The 21048-nt window shown below is 45.3% G+C and overlaps 1 protein-coding gene across 7 annotated transcripts in view; it reads right to left on the minus strand.

The window, feature by feature from the left end:
* Positions 1-21048, minus strand: part of MAGI3 (membrane associated guanylate kinase, WW and PDZ domain containing 3) — a 2362625-nt gene that overhangs the window by 262454 nt on the left and 2079123 nt on the right. For all 7 annotated transcript variants that reach the window (XM_085653126.1, XM_085653134.1, XM_085653154.1 and 4 more), the window contains one exon: positions 3966-4151. In XM_085653126.1, the coding sequence (XP_085509252.1) occupies positions 3966-4151 (186 nt within the window). The remainder of the gene's footprint in view (positions 1-3965; positions 4152-21048) is intronic.

Consider the following 21048-nt stretch of genomic DNA (forward strand, 5'->3'; position numbering starts at 1 on the left):
GATGGTGGCGCTCGCTCCCTCTCCTCGGGCCGAAGCTACTAAAATCAAATACAATGCTAAGCAAAGCCAGCATCCTATGCTCATCCACCTTCATGCTGGTCGACCACTTACCGGGATTCAAAAATCTCCTGCACGTACGTAAAAATGTCTCATTATTTACCTACGCACCGGGTCTCTTTATATACTCAACTTGATCGGCAGAAGTTCGAGCCAAATCACCCCGTTTGTGAAACATCGAGATGAGACTTGAGAAGTTACTTTGCCACCGCCATTTTAGAAAGCATTTAAGAATATGTTTGATATTCTTAAATTCCTTCAAAAATGGCGGAGGCAAAGTAACCTCGAGTCCCATCTAGATGTTGAGCATATAAAGAGACCCAGTGCGTAGGTCTATTTAATACATCAAGACTCTCGTTTCTATTTTATTGTAAAAACATAGCACCCTCCTCCCCTGCAGCTCAGGTCTCCCTGCCGCCGTGTTATCGGTCGCGTGCCCGGAGCAGGCACAGAGGCTGCAGAGATTCGCCCAGAACGGCCCGAGCCCTTTCCGCCAGCAGCTTTGCGCAGGCCTCTGAGAGTGACTAACCATGAAGCTGCAGGGGGGGGGGGGGGGGGGGAGGGGGGGGAGCGTTTGCGCTGTCCACTCTGCGAGCTGCCTTATCCTCTTTCCATTTATATGTGCCGGGGTTGCTAGTGCGTCACGCTTCTTGCCACCAGCGCTCCCGACCCGGGAGGTGAGTAGGGTGTTAGAGCAAGCTGCAGTCTTTCAGATACCTGGGGATTATGTTTAGGAGCCCACAGTGACGAGCAGGGTTTCTTATTCCCCAGCACCCCGATAGCCAGTGACCAGTGGGTGTGCAGGGTCCCGTGCTTTGCAGTGGACAATGCGGCGCTCAAGACGAATGCGAGAGCTTGAGAAATGACCGCCAGACAATGCATTTGGAGCCCGATTGTATTGTATTTGTAACCGCCTACAGCTGCTTGTTGTGTTATCTTTACTGCTGGTGACTGCTTTGGCTGTCGGTAGGAAGGTTGCTGTTGTGCTAATAGTATTGACAGTAGTGGGGGAGGGGGAGGCTGTGGCTGCAATGTGTGGGTTTACTGTGTCTCCTATACTAGGAGTTTGTGTGTATAATCTGGGTGCAGTACTGTGTGTGGTGGCTCTCTGTAGTACTGTGCACACGGAAACTACAGTACTAGCACAAGCATCCCTTTTGTGTGCCCACACACCCTAGCTGCATTACTAGTAGTGTGAATGTGTGCACTTACTCTGGTTATGGGCGCCTTGTGTATCTATTAGCTGGCAGCGGTGCTATCAGCATGGTGGGTGTGCCCCCCGCTGCAGTGCTTGCCATGAAGGCAACCAAAACGGATGCATTACTGCTACTGACAATGGGTGCAGTGCTGACCCCGGCTGTAGTGTAAGCGCACGTTTGTGAAGATTCTGGACTAGCAGCATGTGCTCTGGCTGTGGTACTAGTAGTTTGTGTTCGCTACTTTGATAGCAGTGCTAGTAATTTGTGGGTATCTCTACAGCGTGCATACTATGACTGTAAAGCAGACATTTTGTACACTGCTGGGGGTGTGTGTATGACCGTCCATAGGTACGTGGCGGCTATGTGTCTAGTCAGTGTTACTAACTGCGCACCAGCACTGCTACATTTGCATGCAAACAATAAATCTTGAGCCTCCACAAAGATTGATATTTAATAAACCTACAGCTGTAATTGAAAATACAGGACTTTTCATCATATTTCTGGTGAGTGTCCCATCAGACGCTTCAAATAACTTCCTTTCTCTGTCCACAAAAAAAGCAGCCTGGTGCGTGGCATATATTTCTTTGCTTGGAAGGTAATCTACCATCTCTCTGTGTTGGTCAGGGCACATGCCTTCTGGATGCTGTTCAACGAGAAGGTTTGTTATCTGTGAGGTGCACTGGCACCAACTGAATAGTGTCCTAGTTGCATGCCGAACAGAAGTCCAGGAGGACTTGATTCAGGCCACATTTTTCAGGATGCCTCCTGAAAGTCAACGAGATTCGCATAAGTTGTTTCTATGCACACATACTTTATGTGGATATCCGGAAGATGTGGAATTTATCAGTTTGGGTGAATGGGGGAGGGGCGGGGGCATGGATATGCATGCGGTGTGGCTTTGCTTTTATTTGCTAATGCATGGACAGATATAGGGGTCAGGCAGGCTTGTTTCATCAGCCCTCCTTCCTATGAAAAAAAGCTCTGTTCAGTAGGGTTTACCACTTGTTGGAGGGAGAGGCCAAAGGATTTTTCTGGGCTGTCACATTTTGAACAGAATCGTAGGAGATATGAGCTGCGTTACACCCTTCTTGTTTTCTGAATCCTCCGAAACGTGGGTGGTTACCTGGGGATAAACTAGGTCTGGCGTAGACATCAGGGAGCCTTAGGTAAGTGGCTCTGTACGAGTATCCAAACCTTTATATTCTTGGGATGCCCACTACCTGGGACATCAACTCTTCCCTTACAGACTTCACTGCCAGCACACAATCTACTAACCAGCTACAAAACCAATTGTCAGGATGATTAAACCTCAAGAATGACACCAAAAGATTCCTACCACATCATTATAAAGTCGTGTTCTACCATCTGTGTACAACAAACTAGAGCCTCATATCTGACCACCAAGCAGTGTTCAGGAGCTTGTGTGGAGTAACAAGTTACCCAAATCATATACAAAGAGACCAGTTAACATTTGATCAGGAGGTGAAGTGGGTGCCACTTCTGCTTTGGCTCCCAAGATCAATGTGTATGTGTCTAGATCAATGTGTATGTGTCTAGATCTATGTGTGCGTGTGTGGCTCTCGTGTGTGTGTGGTTCTGTGTGGGGGGTGTGTATGTGTGTGTCTCTGTGTGTGTGGGTAACTGTGTGTGTGTGTAGGTGCCTCTGTGGGTGGCTCTATTTGTGTGTGGGTTGCTCTATGTGAGTGGCTCTGTGTGTGTGGGTGGCTTTGTGTGTGTGACTCTGTGTGTGGGTGCAAATGCAATAGGTCTCGCATTTGATAGAGATTAAGCTATTGACATTGTAAATAACAATGCCGTTTCTTTACAGGTTTTAAAAACAAAAACAAACAAGAATAATGTCATGAGCAATGCCAACAGCTCTAACTTTAACAATGCCGAGACCATTGCATTGTAAATGCTTGTTGTTGATATCAACCAAGGACAAGTTAACAAAAAAATGTAAAATGCTAATAAAATAAGGCATGATTCCAAACTAAACGGAGCAAGTAATATAGGCGTGTGGATAAGTATACTGGCTCATTAAAACAACTTCTCCAAACCTGGAATCATGTCTGACTTTTAGAAAACAGTTACGGTATTGGCACTTTCAAGATGTGCTTAAGCGTTGAAGTGAACGGCACAGATACAGTGTGGCCAGCGGTGCAGTTGCCATGGTTATTCATGAAGTGTACTCCGAGATTAATACGAGAATGGAACAGAACGTGCTGCAAAATAGGGCTAACCAAGCCTTGCCCTGATGAGGGCAATTATTCCACACTCCTGCAATCACATATCAATATGCAGCGTTCATTGCACAGTTCGACGCCTTGACTGGTCGACTCCTTACAGGGCTACTTCTCGAAGGCCGGGTATCCTGCGGCCCAAGGGCGATCTGAAAGCTGGCTTTATCAACGAAAGTCTGCTCGAACCCGAACAGGTCCCAGAAAGAGGTCAGTGGGGCTTCGTGACGAGACGAGGCCTGCCATGTATGCTCAAAGTAATGAGGCTTATATTCTGTGTTGCATAGAACAATGGATAAATGTAGAAGTCACCACAAAGTTATATCACCACTTTCATCGTCTAGATTATTTTTAAGAGAAAATGGGATAAGATAAAATGAAAACATCTGAGAATTGCTTAGATCAAACAATGGTATACGAAAAAGAGATCTACCTGATGAAATAAGCACAAGTGGAGCAAGCTTCTTACCTTCCTCTACGATGACGGTGAGAGTGACATTCTTGCCGGCGTCCTTGATCAGCTGCACTATACTGTCATGGGACAGCTCGATTATGGACTGCCCGTTCACCGCCGAGATGCGATACCCCACCTTCAGCTTCCCGCAGCGGTCTGCGGGGCTCCCCTCAATGACGCGGCCGATCTTATGGGGTATCACTGCAAAACACAACAAAGACAAGACTTGACGTCAGAGAATTCAAGACGCAAAATTCACAAAAGGCTAGTAATTATATTTACAGGTAAGGAGTGGAAGCAAGGAAGGGGTCATCACACAATGACCACAACAACAGATCAATCTGATGTGACAAACTTAAGATACCGCAGGAGAAAATAAAATATAACGACAGGAAACCTGCAGAGATAATTTAACAAATGTTGGCAAACTTTGTATTGAAGTGTTGGAATGGTGCATCGGGCTGCGGTTTCAACACAGCGCCTGCTTTTACATTTTTATTACAAATAGGCCAACTTGTACCTTTTCATGTACGTTAGTTTTTTATTTGACAACGCGGCACGACTGCGTGACATTATTTTCTTCTGAACTTGCCACTTTTTATATATTTATAAAGCAGTGCAACATTTCTGGCTTTCTCGTATGTTTTTTTAAAGACACTTTTTTTTGTCCATCGCGAGGAACGCGTTGGGTCATCAATGGCGCAGTGCATTTCTTTTATACTAAATCATTGGTTCTGTACGCTAGCCCCCAGAATACCAGGCCACTCAACGCACACGGCGGCGCGCGCATTACAACGCCCTGCACAAGTAAAACATTTCAAAATACCCTGCTAGCTGCAGTCGAAAAACCTCGGTGCATTACGTTTACAATGTTTACAGGTGTCGTCCTCACTGGCCCCTCTCCCCTCCCCCTAGCCATTGAACTTTAGCTACAAAGCGCATGCTCGTAGGTTTCGGCAGGGTAGATTAATCAATGTAAGATTCAAGTGGCCCGTTTTTAACAAGGCACTGGTGGGAGCGGCCTATTGGTACTTAAGGAGGAGGAGCAGCCAGGCAGTCGGAAGGTGGCTCTTGTTTATGTTTGATACCGGTCCTACCTTTGGTGAACAGAGATAGCAGACAGCGTTCCGTCAGAGAAGTGTGAGTCACTTTTATCATCTGCCTCTCAAACACAACACTGTCCGTCAGCTGAAATACACAGAGTGTGCAATTAGAGGTGGGCCAGCCCTTGAAGGCTCTGGCTCGGTCTCAACTCGAGGTCCTCTTGGAGCCTGGAGCCCAACACGAGCCGAGGCTGGCCTCGCCCCGCTTCGATAAACAAACGGAAAAGGGGAAACCCGTCCTCTCCTCCGGTCTCCAGCGGTACCTTTATAGCGCTGCCAAGAGCATTGGGTTTTTGTATTACACCATCAGCACAATCTACCCAGCAGCTCAATGGTGCTAGTTTATTTAGCAGCCTCCACTTGCCCAGAACTAGCAAAACGAACACAAAGCCATTAACATTTTGATTGCATTTAGCCAATTTCAATAGGAGGGAATGAGTTTAAGGATGTCAGGCTGCTAACAATAACGCCCTTTATACAGTACAAGGCGGAAACTGCAATAGATGGCGGTAAATTTAAAGCCCACATTGCCTATTTTATCAATGAGACTGAGGTGTAATCGACCTCGGAAGGATGAATGCCTGAAAAGGCACTGTTGGCAGTGAAGTGTTTGAATAATAAATTGTGTACAAATCATAAGGCACATTTGCCCACCTATTGTCGTTACAGGATTTTAGACCATGATGTTATAGAACCCATGCAGAGGTCTGAAACAGAAGCAAAAACCAGAGGAAGGTAAAAAAGTATTCAACGTACACTGTTTGTGGTAGAGCTTTAGCTTCTGACTTCACTTATTGCAAACACATTGCCTCTGTACCCACACATTGCCTCTGTACCCCCACATTACCTCTGTGCCCCCACAAAGCCTCCTCTGGCTCGGAGTGCAGGATAAGTACATTATAGTGTACAGACTTAAGGCAACAATATTATCAACATCTTATGATTTCAACAATAGATAGCATATGAACATAAATCAAAAGACCTCACGCGGCGATTGCGGTGTGCGGAGGACCCTTTAATCCGGCAAATAGAATTTATCATAACAATAAAGGAATACATTTTCGGACAAACATATCGGAATCTATATAAAGGACAATTTTGAAGCTGGATGCCAGGTCCGTCCCTAACCAGGGTTAAAAAAATTAGAAAATAAAAATTAAATAACAACACTGTGTTCCTGGATACTTACTATTCAGTGTATCCTTACTTTTGACCAAAATGCAAGAATTGCCTTACAGCCATCAGCAATAAAAGAGGACCTTTTGATCATCAAGTTATGAGACAAAAGAAATCAACCTTGACCTACTGTGGCTTGTTTTCCTGACGAAGGCACAGCTCAGTGCCGAAACGTGCGTCGAACGCAACAGACCATTACTTGTGTGCCACATTGTCTCCTTTTTTTTATTAAACCTGAATTGTTATCATTGCACTCACTTGAAATGAAGAAACATTTTAAATTGTAATGTACACTAGCTGTTTGCTGTATGAATGAAGATGAATGAATGAGTATACATGAAATCTTTTTTATGAAATGAATTCTTTAATGTCATTATCAATAAAAATCATGTCTATTTTGTAAAAAAATCCAGATATAGTTGGTTCTCCTTTTGATTTATGTTCATATGCAATCTATTGTTGAAATCATAAGATGTTGATAATATTGTTGCATTAAGTCTGTACACTAGATTGATTAGTCCCTGCCTTAAGGAACAGTCCCCTATTAGCAGATGGCCTCTCTCTTTACAGGATAAGTACATTATAGCCAGGGACACAGGCAATACGTGGAAGGAGACTACCAAATTATGCGGCATGGTTAACTAAATTATGCGGCAAGGGAAGGCAAATTATGCAGTGTGATGTAGCACAATTAGTGTTCGTTTTACCTTGTTAATTTAGAATTTTTACACGTTAACAATATCTAGGCAAAGTTTTCACCTCATGGGTACCACTTTCCCACCCAAATACACAAATGGCCCACAGAAAGTGACCAGTCAACCTTTGCGAAGTGCATTTCACTGCTCGGCAATATGTCACAGAGTGTATAGTAACTTTTGATCTGTTTGAGCTAGAAGCAATTTTTCTGTTGAAATGTGCAGATTACGCAGCAGATGATGAATTGTGTGGCAAAACCATAATTATGCTGAAAACGATGCAGCCCCAGTGTTACATAGTTTCAGTAGCCCTGATTATGGACTTTGGTAAGATAGCGCTTTTATTGAGGGGTGTGTGGATTTTGTATTCATTCACAGGTCAGATCCCATACTCCTCCCTCACCTGAATCATCTACCCAGCTCCTGGGTGAGGGGGCGGGTAGGGAGATGGAAGGGAACGGGATGGAGGGAGAAGGAAGGGATGGAGGCCAGCTTTCAGCAATAAAAACTAAATGTTCGTTTTCACAATTTAACGGTTCTCAGTTCGTTGACATTGGAAAGATGTGAACAACTTTGTCAGCAGTTTCTCTTTTGACTTGCAGATTACACCAGATATCAGCAATGAATGCTTAGCTCACTGAGTTACCTTGGTGGTTAGAAGCCAGTGACTTTGAATTTTTAATTAACCCATCACTCCGCCCCCTCTCAGATCTGGGCAGTGAAAGCTGAAATCCAAATTCTCAGTAAGCATTTATTGTCTCAGTTGTAATGAGTCTTCGCCTATTTGTACACCTATTTAGCACAGCCTACGTCTTGCTTTTTTTCTGTACCCACTAGGAACATCCACAGAACAGAGAGCTTTATTGATCAATACTGTTATTGCGCATTCAACACCTTCACGTGAAAAGAGATTCAAGTTTTTACAGTTGTAAAGGAAGGTTAAGTGATTGAAGCAGCATTATAAGCGTGCTGTTCCCGTCACTGTGAATAATTACCAACCTACCTGCTGAAATTAATTTAAAAACAAACATGAGCAGATTCAGTAGTTCTGAAGGCTATCTATACACATATCCCAATGACCAAGACGTTTTCTACTGTAACCTTTCACTATAGTGAATGTTAAAAGTAGAACTCTGCCAGAACTAGAGGTAATCACGCTCTATTGATTTGTTCATTCGTTTGCGCAAATAAATCTGACGTTTCATAGCGTATTTGCAGAAGTGACGTCTGAAAGTTACTCTAAAGCGAGAGATTGCATCCGAAAGGAAAAATAATATAACCGTTTGAGGCATTATTAAAAATAAAGCCCAAATCTTCAAACCTCAAGGTCGCAAGGAAACTGGTGCTGATTTAGCGGTGGGCGGTAGCTGATCTGTCCAACCTTCTGATCTGTCCTTTGACAGATTTAGAGGAACAATGTATAGGAAGATATCCTAAACTTTACCAAATTTGGTGCAAAACCAGCCAAACTGTTTAAAGGTTATTGCAAGGCTCACAAATTTGTTTTCAGTCACATTTAAAAATCAGATTTTCAATACGATATTCTATCCTCTCATAACTCAAACTCCTGATCGCCTCCTCACACTTTCTAGCTCCTCTCTATACTGCCTGCACACACATGCTACCTTCCTGTACCATCTTGCGCTGTGCAAAAGTCCATATCTCACATCCCCCCCACCCTCCGGGTGCCCCTTCTTGTCCCTCTTTCTCTCTCCTACACCTCTCTCTCGTTCTCTCATGCACTCTTTCTGCCACTCTCACATTAGTTCACTTCAGATCTTCAAGCACAATTCTTTTTCCTGTGCCTTTTGAACGTTTCCTTCCCTCAAACGCTTTCCTATACTTCCTAGGGTCTTGTCTGTGTACACTCTATGCATCTATGGCTTACTCTCCCTTTCTTTCTCACACACTCTTTCTGCTCCTCTATCTAGAGTTCATTTACCACTTCGTGCACACACTGTCAAGCCCTCTCAATCTTCCTTTCTATCTATTCTTTACAGCTCTCACCCCTTTCTATTTACCATTCCACATAATTACACTACACAAATACAATACACACCACACAAATCCACACCACACTATTTCACAACTAACAATTCCAATTCAAACCACGTATTTTTACTACAAACAACATATATCCACTCTAAACCAAAACACATAGATAAAAGATATCGTCATTTACAATACCAATAGCTATAACTCTCGCAAATGCAAGACCTATTGCATTGCAAATGCTTGTTTACCATGGAATGACATGCATTGCGGCAGAAGCGGGACTGGTTTGTGACTCTGAGCTGGCAATCCTGTCACACCTCTCCCGCCCCTCTCAATGGTGGCAAAAACGCGAAACAGCACCGTTCCCTATCTGTGCCATGCGCTGCACTGTGATGGGCTGCGGTGCACTAGGAAGAGCTTAGTTCATGCAGACAATACATACATCCATTGGCAAAGCCAATAGGCTTGCCTATGCTAGAGCTATTGGCTTTGGCAAGGTGTCTTAGCCATTATGTACACCAGTGTGGCTTCTGGTCAGCATGGCTAAAACTAAGTGGCGCGGAGTGGGTTAGATTGTAGTGGGCTAGATTGTGGTAGGGTGTAATAGGGTAGATTAGGAATGAGTGGAGTGGGGTAGATTGGAGTGGGGGAGTTGGGTAAATTAGCATGGTATATTGGAGTGGGTAGATTAAATTGGAGTAGATTAGAGTGGGGTAGATAGTAATAGGGTGGGCAGGGCGGAGTGGGGTAGATTGGGGAAGAGTGGAGTGGGGTAGATTAGAGTGGAGTGGGATACACTTGAGTAGAGTCCGGTCGATTGGAGTAGACTAGGGTAGACTTAAGTGGGTTAGAGTGGGTCGATTATAGTAGGGTGGAATGGAGTGGGGGTACATTGGGTTAATGTTGAGAGCAGTAGATTGGGGTGGGGTGGGGCGGAGTGGGGTAGATTGGAGGGGAGTGGGATAGATTAAAGTGAAGTGGGGTATATTGGAGTGGAGTAGATTGGGGTAGAGTGGAGTAGATTGGAGTCCATAGGGGTAGATTGGGGAGGCCGGATTGGGGGAGAGGCAGAGTAGAGTAGATTGGGACGGGGAGATTGGATTGGGATCGAGTGGTTTAACGTGGAGTGTGGAAGATTTCAGTAGAGTGGGATAGAGAAGTGGAGTTGGGTGGAGTGGGGTAGACTGGAGTGTGGTAGATTGGAGTGGTGACGATAGATTGTGGTAGATTGGTGTGAGGTAGATTGTGGTGGGGTGGCGGACATTAGAGTGGTGAGATGATAGATAGATTGCAGTGGGGTTTGGAGTGGGGTAAATTAGAATGGGTGGGGTTAATCTGACTGCAGCGGAGTGGGGTAGATTGGAGTGAAGTTTAGTGGATTAGGGTACACTGAAGTAGGTGGATTGGGATAGACTGGAGTGGATTGGGATAGATTGGAGCAGAGTGGGGTAGACTGGGGTAGGGTTGATTGGGTTAGATTGAGTGGAGTGGGGTAGACTGGAGTGGGGTGGATTGGGGTAGATTGAATAGTAGTGGGGTGTATTTGGCTAGATTGGAGTGGGGTAGATTGGGTTAGAGTGGGGTAGATTTAAGCGGGGTGGGGTAGATTGATGAGGGGTGGAGTAGTGTGGGGTGGAGTAGATTGGAGTGGGGGTAGTGTAGAATGGGGTGAGGTGAGTGGGGCGGAAACATTGAGGTGGAGTGGGGTAGATTGGAGTGGGATAGGGTAGACTGTAGCGAAGTGGGGTGGGGTAGATTTGGCTACATTGGAGTGCAATAGTTTGGAAGGGAGTGGGGCAGGTTTGGTGGCTACAGTGGAGTGGGGTGAGGGGAGTGGAGTGTTGTGAAGTGAGTGGCGTAGATTGGGGTGGCGTGGCGTAGAGTGTTAGAGTAGAGGGGCGTACAGTGGAGTGGCATGTCGTAGAGTGGAGTGTCGTACAATGGCATGGCATAGAGTGGAAGGGCATAGAGTGGTGTGGAGTGGAGAGGCATAGTGTGGAGTATGCATGGTGTGGTAGCACACTGCCATTGCAGACAACACATTTTCTATTGAAATGATCAGTACATGTGCACCAAAATAGGGTTGTACTGCACACAAACGATAATGTGTGCAAATGTTATCACCTAATGTAGTGATGTGTTTTGATACTATTCAAATATTTGTTTCCACCACACTTCAGAATTACACAAAAAAGTGCTTCATGTTTACTAATTCTGAAACATCAGCACAGTTGTTGTGTGCTAGAAAAAATAAAATATTCTACACCCTCTCCTCTTACATGGATAATCAGCAGGTTTGTCACATAAATTCTCTCACTTTGAAGTCAGAGAAAGAAAAGTAAACAAGCTACCTCAGAAGAGAGATCTTGACATCTGACCTCTGTCTTTGAATGCACAGAAAATGTGACAAGATAAGAACAAGATTTAAAGGCCTTTTTACAGAAAGCAAGTTGGTGAAAAAATACAGTAAACAAGGTTTGGGCGACAAGAGTGACGACATCAAGATGGACAGCCTAAAGCAAATAAAGCCAGCAAATCGAAAGCCATAATATCGGAGTTACAAACCACAAAGCAACTAGCAGAATGCATTCCTAGGTCAGCTTTCTGAATGTCCCCAAGATGTCTTTAGCAAACCAGACAGTAGATTGTGAACTAATAAACCAGAAAGAAAGAAGGCGCTACTTCATGAGACGGGATAACATACACTATATTTTCGAAGCCCGGTGCACGATTAAAGACGCAAGTCTTGAACATTCACAGTGTAATGTCCCTGTGAAGTACCCTACTTGCACAACCCTATAAAGGTGATTTGTGTAATGTCCGCAGGTTGCAACACCACTCCACCTGGTTTCATAAATTCACAACATAAAAAGCCAATGGTTGTACTGGTGCACCTAGAGTGACCATAACAACAAGCTGTAGGTTCCTAGCCTCATTTGATGATAGAATACTTGCAGACAACCAACCATTGTGGAAATGTGTATACTTAGGTGATTTATGTTGTACCAACTAGCATGTATAAGTGTGGGATAAAGAAAGAGCCATACAAGGCTCAAACTAAGCACCTCAATGAGAAGTTAGGGTTAACCAAGCTTTAGATGCTGTGTGGTAGTCACCAGGCATGCGCAATTCCTGCCCTCTTCTGCCCACCAATCCATGTTCCTATGCTGCTGCACCCACTCACATGATGTACCCCTTTCACTGATTCAACATACGCCAGAGCCACTAGAAGACAACAGACCATCCAGAACTCGGCAGCCAGATTCACCCTCCCACACAGACCTCACACTGCACCACACCTCAGGAAACTACACTGGCTTCTGTCATGTGTCCCGGTTAGGCCTAGAAGAAAATGTTGCTATTTTACATGAACACAGGGCTTTCCTAAAGTTGCCTTTACTTGTCACATCGACTTTTGACACATATTTGCCTTTGTGACACTTTGTGTTAGTTTCTTAGAAACACCGACCTTGCTTACATGCGTCACCTTTGCAAGAACACAATAGTATTGCCTTGGCACTATGTACAAGGCCTACATGTACTATGTGCGAATGTGTTTGCTATTTTTGTCCATATTGTGACACAGCTATCTGTAGCACACAAACAATGGCAGCCTGATCACAATCTCAGCTCAAGGCAATGATGCCTTTTTCTATAAATAAACATCTGTTGCTGGGTAGAGACAGAGGAGGCACTTCTGATGATATCGCGAGGTCTCTACAGGCTGACGCTTTTGCCTAGCAGCTGACTAACCTCTCCGTGAGGGGCGTCCAGCCCGTGACGAAGATGGGGTCCTACATTCTTACCCACCAGATAATGGGGTTGGATCATCCAGTAAGGGAATTCTCGGCATAACATACACATACATCCTAAAAACGCAGGTTAGGGTCCGCGTAGAAGGAATACACCAGATTGTTATATTATTTTATATGCTTGCATATATACGTTGTTTCAGCAGGATGGTGGAACTTTTTGTATTGTTTACTATCCTGATACTTCTTATAACTTTCGTCTGCTTCTGCCTAGCAATCATTGCTGCACATATATTCTATACAAGAATCACGTTGGTTCAATAAACATTGAAAACGTCCCTTTGTGTATTCTTTGTATATTTCTCTAAGCAAAAGAAAGCACGAGTGTATGAGCGAAATGTTCTAGGTCTATCACCACGGTTCCTGTGGGAACAGGGTTGTCATGTTCAGTAGTTGCCATAACTGTTCAATCCCTGTATAGGTTGGGGAGGGGGGCTATAGTGGCACTGTGAGCCAGCTGCTCTATGGGACAACATATCCTCCAGGGTGCACAGAATTAGTCTGGCACAATACCAACGTTTATGTCGTCCACAAATGTGCAGTTCTTACGGATTAGTGGAAACTACACAACACTTCTAGTACACAAAAGCGCTCAATTCAATCTACCCACACGCCAACCATCTAGACACCACCGCTCCACAGGATCCTACTCGCCAACTTCCCATGCACACACAGAACCTGATCAGGAGGACAAGCGCGGTCTTACATCACCTCTAAAGCGTGGAATAACCTCCCTCTCCAAATCAGAGCTGCCTCCTCTCTTAGTGAATTCTGCAAGAAGATGAAGACCTCACTTTTTTCAATTAACCAACATACCATAGGTACAGCTTGGCACACACCTACTCGGTGCCAGGATATCCTTGCGAGTGATAGTGTGCTTTACAAATGCACATAACAGAGCCAGAAATGGTGGCGATTAGGGGCAGCCACTGTTTTGATGCCAGGGAGGCCACTGCCAACATGTCCCATTCTACAACATCACAACTCTTCCACATAAAGCAGCGAAGAGTAGAAAAGTGGGAATCAGTTTTCAAGGACTTTATAAAAGATCGTAGCACGCCAATGGTTCACATCCCAGCATTGGCTCACATTCCAGCAATGGTTCGGAGTCAGTCGTCATCACTGTAGGATCTAGTAAAGAAATGCTCCTTTCAGATTCAGCCAAGCGCACTGCTTCCCTCAAGAGTTTTACAACTCTGCAAACCCCAAACCACAGAAACTGTGGGCCAGTGTACTGCTTTACTGAACGCTACCAACTTTGGCCAGAATATTTCTGCAACATAAAACCTGGAGAAGATGGTTCGTCAGTGCATTTGACCACCAGTAGATACACTGCGCTCTAAGAATAAATACATTACACCTACTTTCAGAATGCCTTAGGAGTATTACATGTTCGCACTGAATAATAAACGGAAATTACACAAAGCCACGATGCAGATTATAGCCATGGACACCAAGCCATTGTATTTAAAAGTAAAGACGCCTACAGTACACATGGCAATTCACTAATCCCAGTGTCTGAGACAGAAGATTTTTTTTTTTTTTGGTGCAGATTTTATCTAGTGCGAACTCGACCCAAAGGTATTGGAGCGCTTTACATGAGCACCGGTTACGTAACACATTCAGGCACGGGGATATTAAGTGATTTGCCCAGAATCACAGGATGTGGACGCGACTCCGAGGCTCGAACCCTGGTTTCCAGCACCAAAGTAGTCAGTCTAGCCGACGGACCACATCCTCTCCCAACATTCCGCTACGTGTGTGTATGCAGGGACGGAATTAATGTTGGGTACTGAGGTGAGAAGGTTTAAAAACCAGGCTTAACAAGCAATGGGATAATGTCACTAAAATAACAGGACTAGTGAAAGTGCCATTAAACAGCCTGCTAATTTCCGGGAATGGCAAGCTACCAGGAACGGTCATCACAAGAGGCAGCACACAGGCAGCAGGAGCAATGCCAAATGTGCTTACACACAGAAGAGGTTCAGCCGCGGTAGGAAGAGTTTAACAGACAAACCTGCACAGAGGAGGCGAAAGGGCATGTCAAAGGGTTTTTCGGGCCTGAACCAAAAACTTGATACGGGTCCCACAGGGCAATTCTTCCGCTTTTGCAAGATGCCCTAAGCCCCTACTTTGTAGCACAAAATGTCCTTCAGGGAAAGAAAAAATATGGCAGCTATTATCTCTGGCTTTTCTGATGGATTTAGTCACTTAGGTGGACTTATTAAAAAATTGCTTTAAATTAAAATCTATAATTTTATTTTACTGCAACAGCACTGTGCCCCTAAAAAGGGCGGGGGGCATAAGACCCACTCTGCATCCACCTAGTGTGTAGTGACCTGGGGAAGGGCACTAGGACCCTGCAGTGGACAGTGGGGATGAAGGAAACCGGACACCACATCCGGTCAGGGTGTGGGGGGAATTGGCATTGCAGAGGGAAGAGGAAAGAGGGACAGACGTGTGCGTGTGCAAGAGACAATAAGAAACCAATAAAGCATTCACTACCTCCTTACCTGTCTCGTGTGTGCTTCGTGGGACCGAGGACACGACAACTGGCGACGAAGGTGGGATCATGATCTGGCGACCATCACCCACAGAAGAAGCTGACGCGTGCATCGGAGTCTCCCCCCCCCCCCCCCACCCCAGAGAAGCAGAGAGACGGAGCCAGGAGCCCACCCTGGTCCGCTGGCAAACAAAGGAAGAATCGCAGAGACTTCGGGAGTAGCCAAGCGGAGAAGAAACTGAGCCAGGAGCCTACCCTGGTCCGAGTGACCAAAGGAGCACCGACGCGAGAGCCCACCCCGACCGCCGAAGAAAGCGGTAAGAGAACACTCAACTGCCTGCAAGCAAAGCACCCGCCGGTGTGCGAAAGAAGGAATAAGCGTCAGGCAAAGAGGCACACGATCGTGCCTGCAGCCCAGTAAATAACAAAGACGCGCGAAGTTCAAAAGAACTATCGTGAGAGCTGGGCGGCCATTTTAAGGACAGGCAGATCGGACCAATCAGCGGCCAGAAACAAGCGGCGGCCATTTTAGGAAGTCAGGCAAAAGCTCAAGGGGCAGAAATCTCGCGAGATTACGGTGGCCATATTGAAGTCAGGCAACTATGCCAATAGGAGCAGAGAATAGCTCGGCGGCCATTTTTAAGTCAGGCAGCCATTGAAATACATAGGAAAATAAAGAAATACAGTGAAGCACATAGGAAATAGAGAAAAACATTGGAAATTCAGCAAGATACAGAGGAAAATAAAGGGACAAATAAAGGATTAAATAAAGGAAAACAAGGGATGAGGCCAGATCCCAGCAAAGTAGAGACACTGAAGAACGCGAATCCTCCGACGGATGTCGCAGAAGTAAGATCATTTCTAGGACTTGCCAGCTACTGTGCTCAATATATACAGGACTTCGCCACGGTGAGCACACCGCTAAGAGAACTGACCAAACAAGGACAGAAGTTCATCTGGTCCCAGGAATGCAACAAGGCGTTCGAGGAAATCAGACAAGCGGTGGTGACTGTGGAACATCTTGCTTACTTTGACCCCCTGCTCTGCACTGAACTGACTGTAGATGCCAGCCCAGTAGGACTAGGAGCAATACTAGTGCAGCATCTGCCAGGCAGAGATTCACCAAGAAAAATTGTCGCGTACGCAAGCAAAAGCTTAACAGACATTGAGAAGGCATACTCGCAACCGGAAAAGGAAAGCCTAGCAGTGGTATGGGCGTGTGAACACTATCACATGTTCATCTACGGGAAGTCATTCACCATCATAACTGACCACCAGGCGCTGGTAACGATCTATGGCAGCCCGTCAGCCAAAATGCCACCCAGGATTGAGAGCTAGGGCATAAGGCTGATGGACTATGATTTCACAATTGTGCACAAGCCAGGGAAAGAACACAACCCGGCAGACTACATGTTGAGTCACCCGTTACCACAGGCACAAGAGACCACATCAGTGGCAGAAGAGTACCTCAACTTCGTGCTAAAGCAAAACACCCAGACACCGATAACACTAGCAGAGCTAGAAAGGGAGACTAAGGAAGATGCCACATTGCAAATGGCCATGGAGATAATGAGAAGGCAGAGATGGAGACACATCAATAATAACTGCACCTGGGGAGAGGGAGTACGCAAAGAAGAAATGCTAGCCCTAAAGAAGATACATGAAGAACTGTCAAAGACAGACACAGGAATAATGATGTGAGGGACAAGGATAGTGATACCAAGTTCACTAAGGCGGCAACTGGTCAATCTGGCTCATGAGTCGCACCGAGGCATAGTAGCAACAAAGAAACTGCTAAGGGAGAAAGTATGGTTCCCTGGTCTAGTCCTCATGGTGGAAGACACAATCACGACATGCCACCTCTGTCAAATGACAGGACCACCAGCCAAGCATGAACCACTACAAATGTCAGAACTTCCAAGAGCGGTGTGGACAACATCCGCAGCCGATTTCTTCGGGCCGCTGGACACAGGCAACTATCTGCTTGTGGTCATTGATGAATACTCGCGATTCCCTATAGTGCGACATGTCTCATCAACATTAGCAACAGCAACCTTACCGATACTAGATGACATATGTGCAGCCTGGGGCTCACCCGAAACATTAAAAAGGGACAATGGTCCTCCATTCTCGGGAGAAGAATTCCGAAGATTCATGGCATACCAAGGGATAAACCACAGGAAGATATCTCCGATGTGGCCTCAAGCGAATAGAATGGTGGAGAGGCTCGTGGTGAACATCAAAAAGGCGGTTCAAAGGGCGAAGCTGGCGCAAATATCAATTGGCCACGCTCTGTGTCAGGTGCTACGTGACTATAGAAACCCTGCAGAGCTAGTACTCGGAAAAATAAGCCAGACGAGGCTACTGCAAGTAGAAGCAACTATGGCACCAGAACACAGCAGCATTGCAGCAAAAGACAAAGAGGCTAAAGAGAAAATGAAAAGATACACAGACGTCAGGCGACACGCCATCTCGTCGCACATAAAAGAAGGGGACACAGTGGTAGTGCGTCAACGACAACAAAGGAAATCTGACAGCATGTTCTCTGAAGACCCGCTAACAGTAACAAAACTGAAGGGCCCAATGATCACGGCGGAGTCAGAACACCAGAGGATAACACGGAACAGCTCACACTTCAAAGGACTGAAGGAGAGGAATGAGGAAGACCAAGATAAGGAGAAGGACGAGCAGAACGAGAAGGGTCGGAGCACAACAGAAAGGAATCACACAATGGTGAGGGACCAGCAGAAGAGCAACAGGCCAAGAAGAGTAGGCAGACGGCCAAAAAGACTAATAGAAGAAATGTAATGATGGGAGGCACACCAACATGTACCCTGGCAGACTTGCATCTTATCTCTATCTACACATCTCTGTGTTTCAAATTTCTCGTTATTTCTTTGTGACAAAAGGGGGAGATGTAGTGACCTGGGGAAGGGCACTAGGACCCTGCAGTGGACAGTGGGGATGAAGGAAACCGGACACCACATCTGGTCAGGGTGTGGGGGGAATTGGCATTGCAGAGGGAAGAGGAAAGAGGGACAGACGTGTGCGTGGGCAAGAGAGAATAAGAACCCAATAAAGCCTTCACTACATCCTTACCTGCCTCGTGTGTGCTTTGTGGGACCGAGGACACGACATAGTGACAGCCCTGAGAATATATGCAACACATCATGTAACAGTGCAAGCTTCACTCACGGACAATAGCTAAACGAGACCATTGCTCCTGATCACGTGACTTCTGATCCTGCATGGGTAAAGTACTGAGTTGTGCAAAAAGGATTTGTCACTGAGAGGCTTTGGGCACAAAAGACTGAAGAGGCATCGGAAAAGAAGGAAGAGGCATCGGTAAAGGAGGATGAGAGGTTGAGGCACAGGTAAAGAGAGACACCAGGCTCCAGCGAGAATGATCTTGGGCTGAGGACATGGGAGAGGGGTGAACCCGGGAGGCAGAAAAGCACAGGTGGTGAGGAGGAAAGAAGGAACTAGTGGAACAGTGACCAGGATATCCATAGCACTGCCATTGAATAACTGCCCTCAATGGGGTTTCTTGCTCAGGAAAATACTAAGCTTGAAGCAACCTGATCAGTCTTCCACTGCCGCAATCTCAGCCCTGAAGGCTGTAAAGTGACAGCACACAGTGTTATCCTGCTGACTTTCAGGGTTTCTGCAGTGCCAGCGATTCTCTTCATTATTTAAAGGTCACCATTCTGCAATCCCATTTTTCTCTTTCTCAATTGCACCTTGATCAGTCATGCATCTGATCTCTCCGATTGCAGATGTGCTCCGAGTTGTGCTGGGTATAAAATGGAAAGTAAAATATTGGACAGTAAAGTATTAAACTATCAGCAACGGCACTGAAGTGCACTTCCTTTCAGGTGGATATGCAGATGTGGTCAATACAAACTGTGAAATTGAATTCCGATAAATCTGTCTTCTTGCTCCTTGTTATTCCCGGAGTGAAATGGCCAGGGTTTTACACCATCCATCCCAAACATGTCATAAAAGTGAGATAGTACTACCTTTTCGATCCAGCCTTTGTGGTCAACAGATCAGCTCACAATATTTTTTTTTTGTAGAGTTTTATATAGCGCAATCTAGACCCGAAGTTTTCAGCTATCAGAGCGCTTTACATGAGCACCAGTTTCGTTACAGATGGACACATTCATATTTGTTAGGCACGGGGAGATGAAGTGATTTGCCCGGAATCACAGGATCTTGAGCATCATTGCCGACACTCGAACAGCAGCTTCGAGGTTGACTGCTCCAGCCGTAAGGCCACATCCTCTACCCTATCTAGGGCCTGATGTACAATTCACATTTGTAAAAAAAATCAAAATAAACAAAGAGATGTGCAGTTTTCACACTGACTGGTTTGCTAACGGAATTGTAATTTTGAGAAGCGACCTACGTACTAATAGGTTGTATGGCAAATTATCCATTCACAAAAATTTGCAAAAAATGCCCTGCCTAACTTATCAATTAGACAGATCACAATTTGATACCCCTTGTGAGGAGTTGAAAATGTGGGGATTGAGGTCTGCGAGGGACAGCAGAATTCCATCCCTGAATTTTGTTTCCCAAATTTTATACTTTGTTTTGTTACATTTAAAAGTAACCAGTGTCCATTAAAGAGGCAGGTGAGGGTTCTAAAAATAAAATACCCCTGGGAAAAAGTTCTCCACCCATACGCCTCCTCAATGCCAACCCAGTAGTAACTTTCTTCACAAACCACTGATACATCCCTTTACGAATTGCAACCAGGAGTTGGGCGCCTCTTTCACACCTCCTCCTACTTGCAGTTCATATAGGATTTTGAAATCCCTTTTACGAGTCAACAAAAAGTTTGAGTCTTAAAATGGTTTTGGTATACTGTGAAAAGCATTTGATTTGGTGTATCAGATAGTTTGCAACCGCAATAGGGGTTTATAAATCTGGCCCAAGGTACTGAAACTCTGTTTTGGCCATATTAGACTAAAGCGAAGCTAAGACTAAGCCTTCAGTAAGCTATTATCAGAGACTGTCTGATCCTGATCCTGATCAGAGCACCTCTGCCCAAACTCCCCCTACCCTAATACCCGGCTCGCCGCTATTCAACAACCTCAATTGTTGTGGAGTTGTGGCTTACTGTATCAGATTGCGATAGACTGCGTGAGAGGTCTGACTGCATACATTATGTGAGGTGGGAGGAAGTTTTTCCATCCAGTGCTCTTGCTGCAATTCTCTTGTATCTCTCGAACAATGTATCATGAGTTTGAATACTGTCCGGCACTATTTCTTCTCAATATCACACCATCACATGCATAATTATACCTCATTCACTTCCTAATTCCTTCCGAGCCTCCTGCTTTAAGGGAAGTTGCACTATTCTCTATCATCTGCCAAAAAGATACTTCGTACTGGCCACCCAGTATGCTAATGTTTTGGGAAAACAAACTCCTTTCTTGTGCTGTCCTTTCTTTGCTCCTGGTCTCTCCATCACTTAGATCCATCCTCAACATGCAGAGGCGAGTTTAAGGTGGCAATCCAAGAACAGCCTTTCACGCGAGAATTGCAGCAAGCATATTGTACTGCCACCACTGTGTCAATGAGGGAATCTTTTGTTATTTAGATAGACTGCAAGATTCTTGGTCAAAGAATATAGAAATGGAAGCACCTTTTTTTAAGGAGGTTTGTTTCCAATACCAAACTTTGATACCCCAATGTCCCGTACTCAAACCTGGCTCAACAATATGAGGCAACATTACTAATGGCATGCAGAGGAACCAGGATCTAAATGAAACTCTTTTGCAACAAACATATTTTAATGGTGTGTGC

This window comes from Triturus cristatus, chromosome 1_1 (genome assembly GCF_964204655.1).
Source record: "Triturus cristatus chromosome 1_1, aTriCri1.1, whole genome shotgun sequence".
Classification (NCBI taxonomy): domain Eukaryota; kingdom Metazoa; phylum Chordata; class Amphibia; order Caudata; family Salamandridae; genus Triturus; species Triturus cristatus.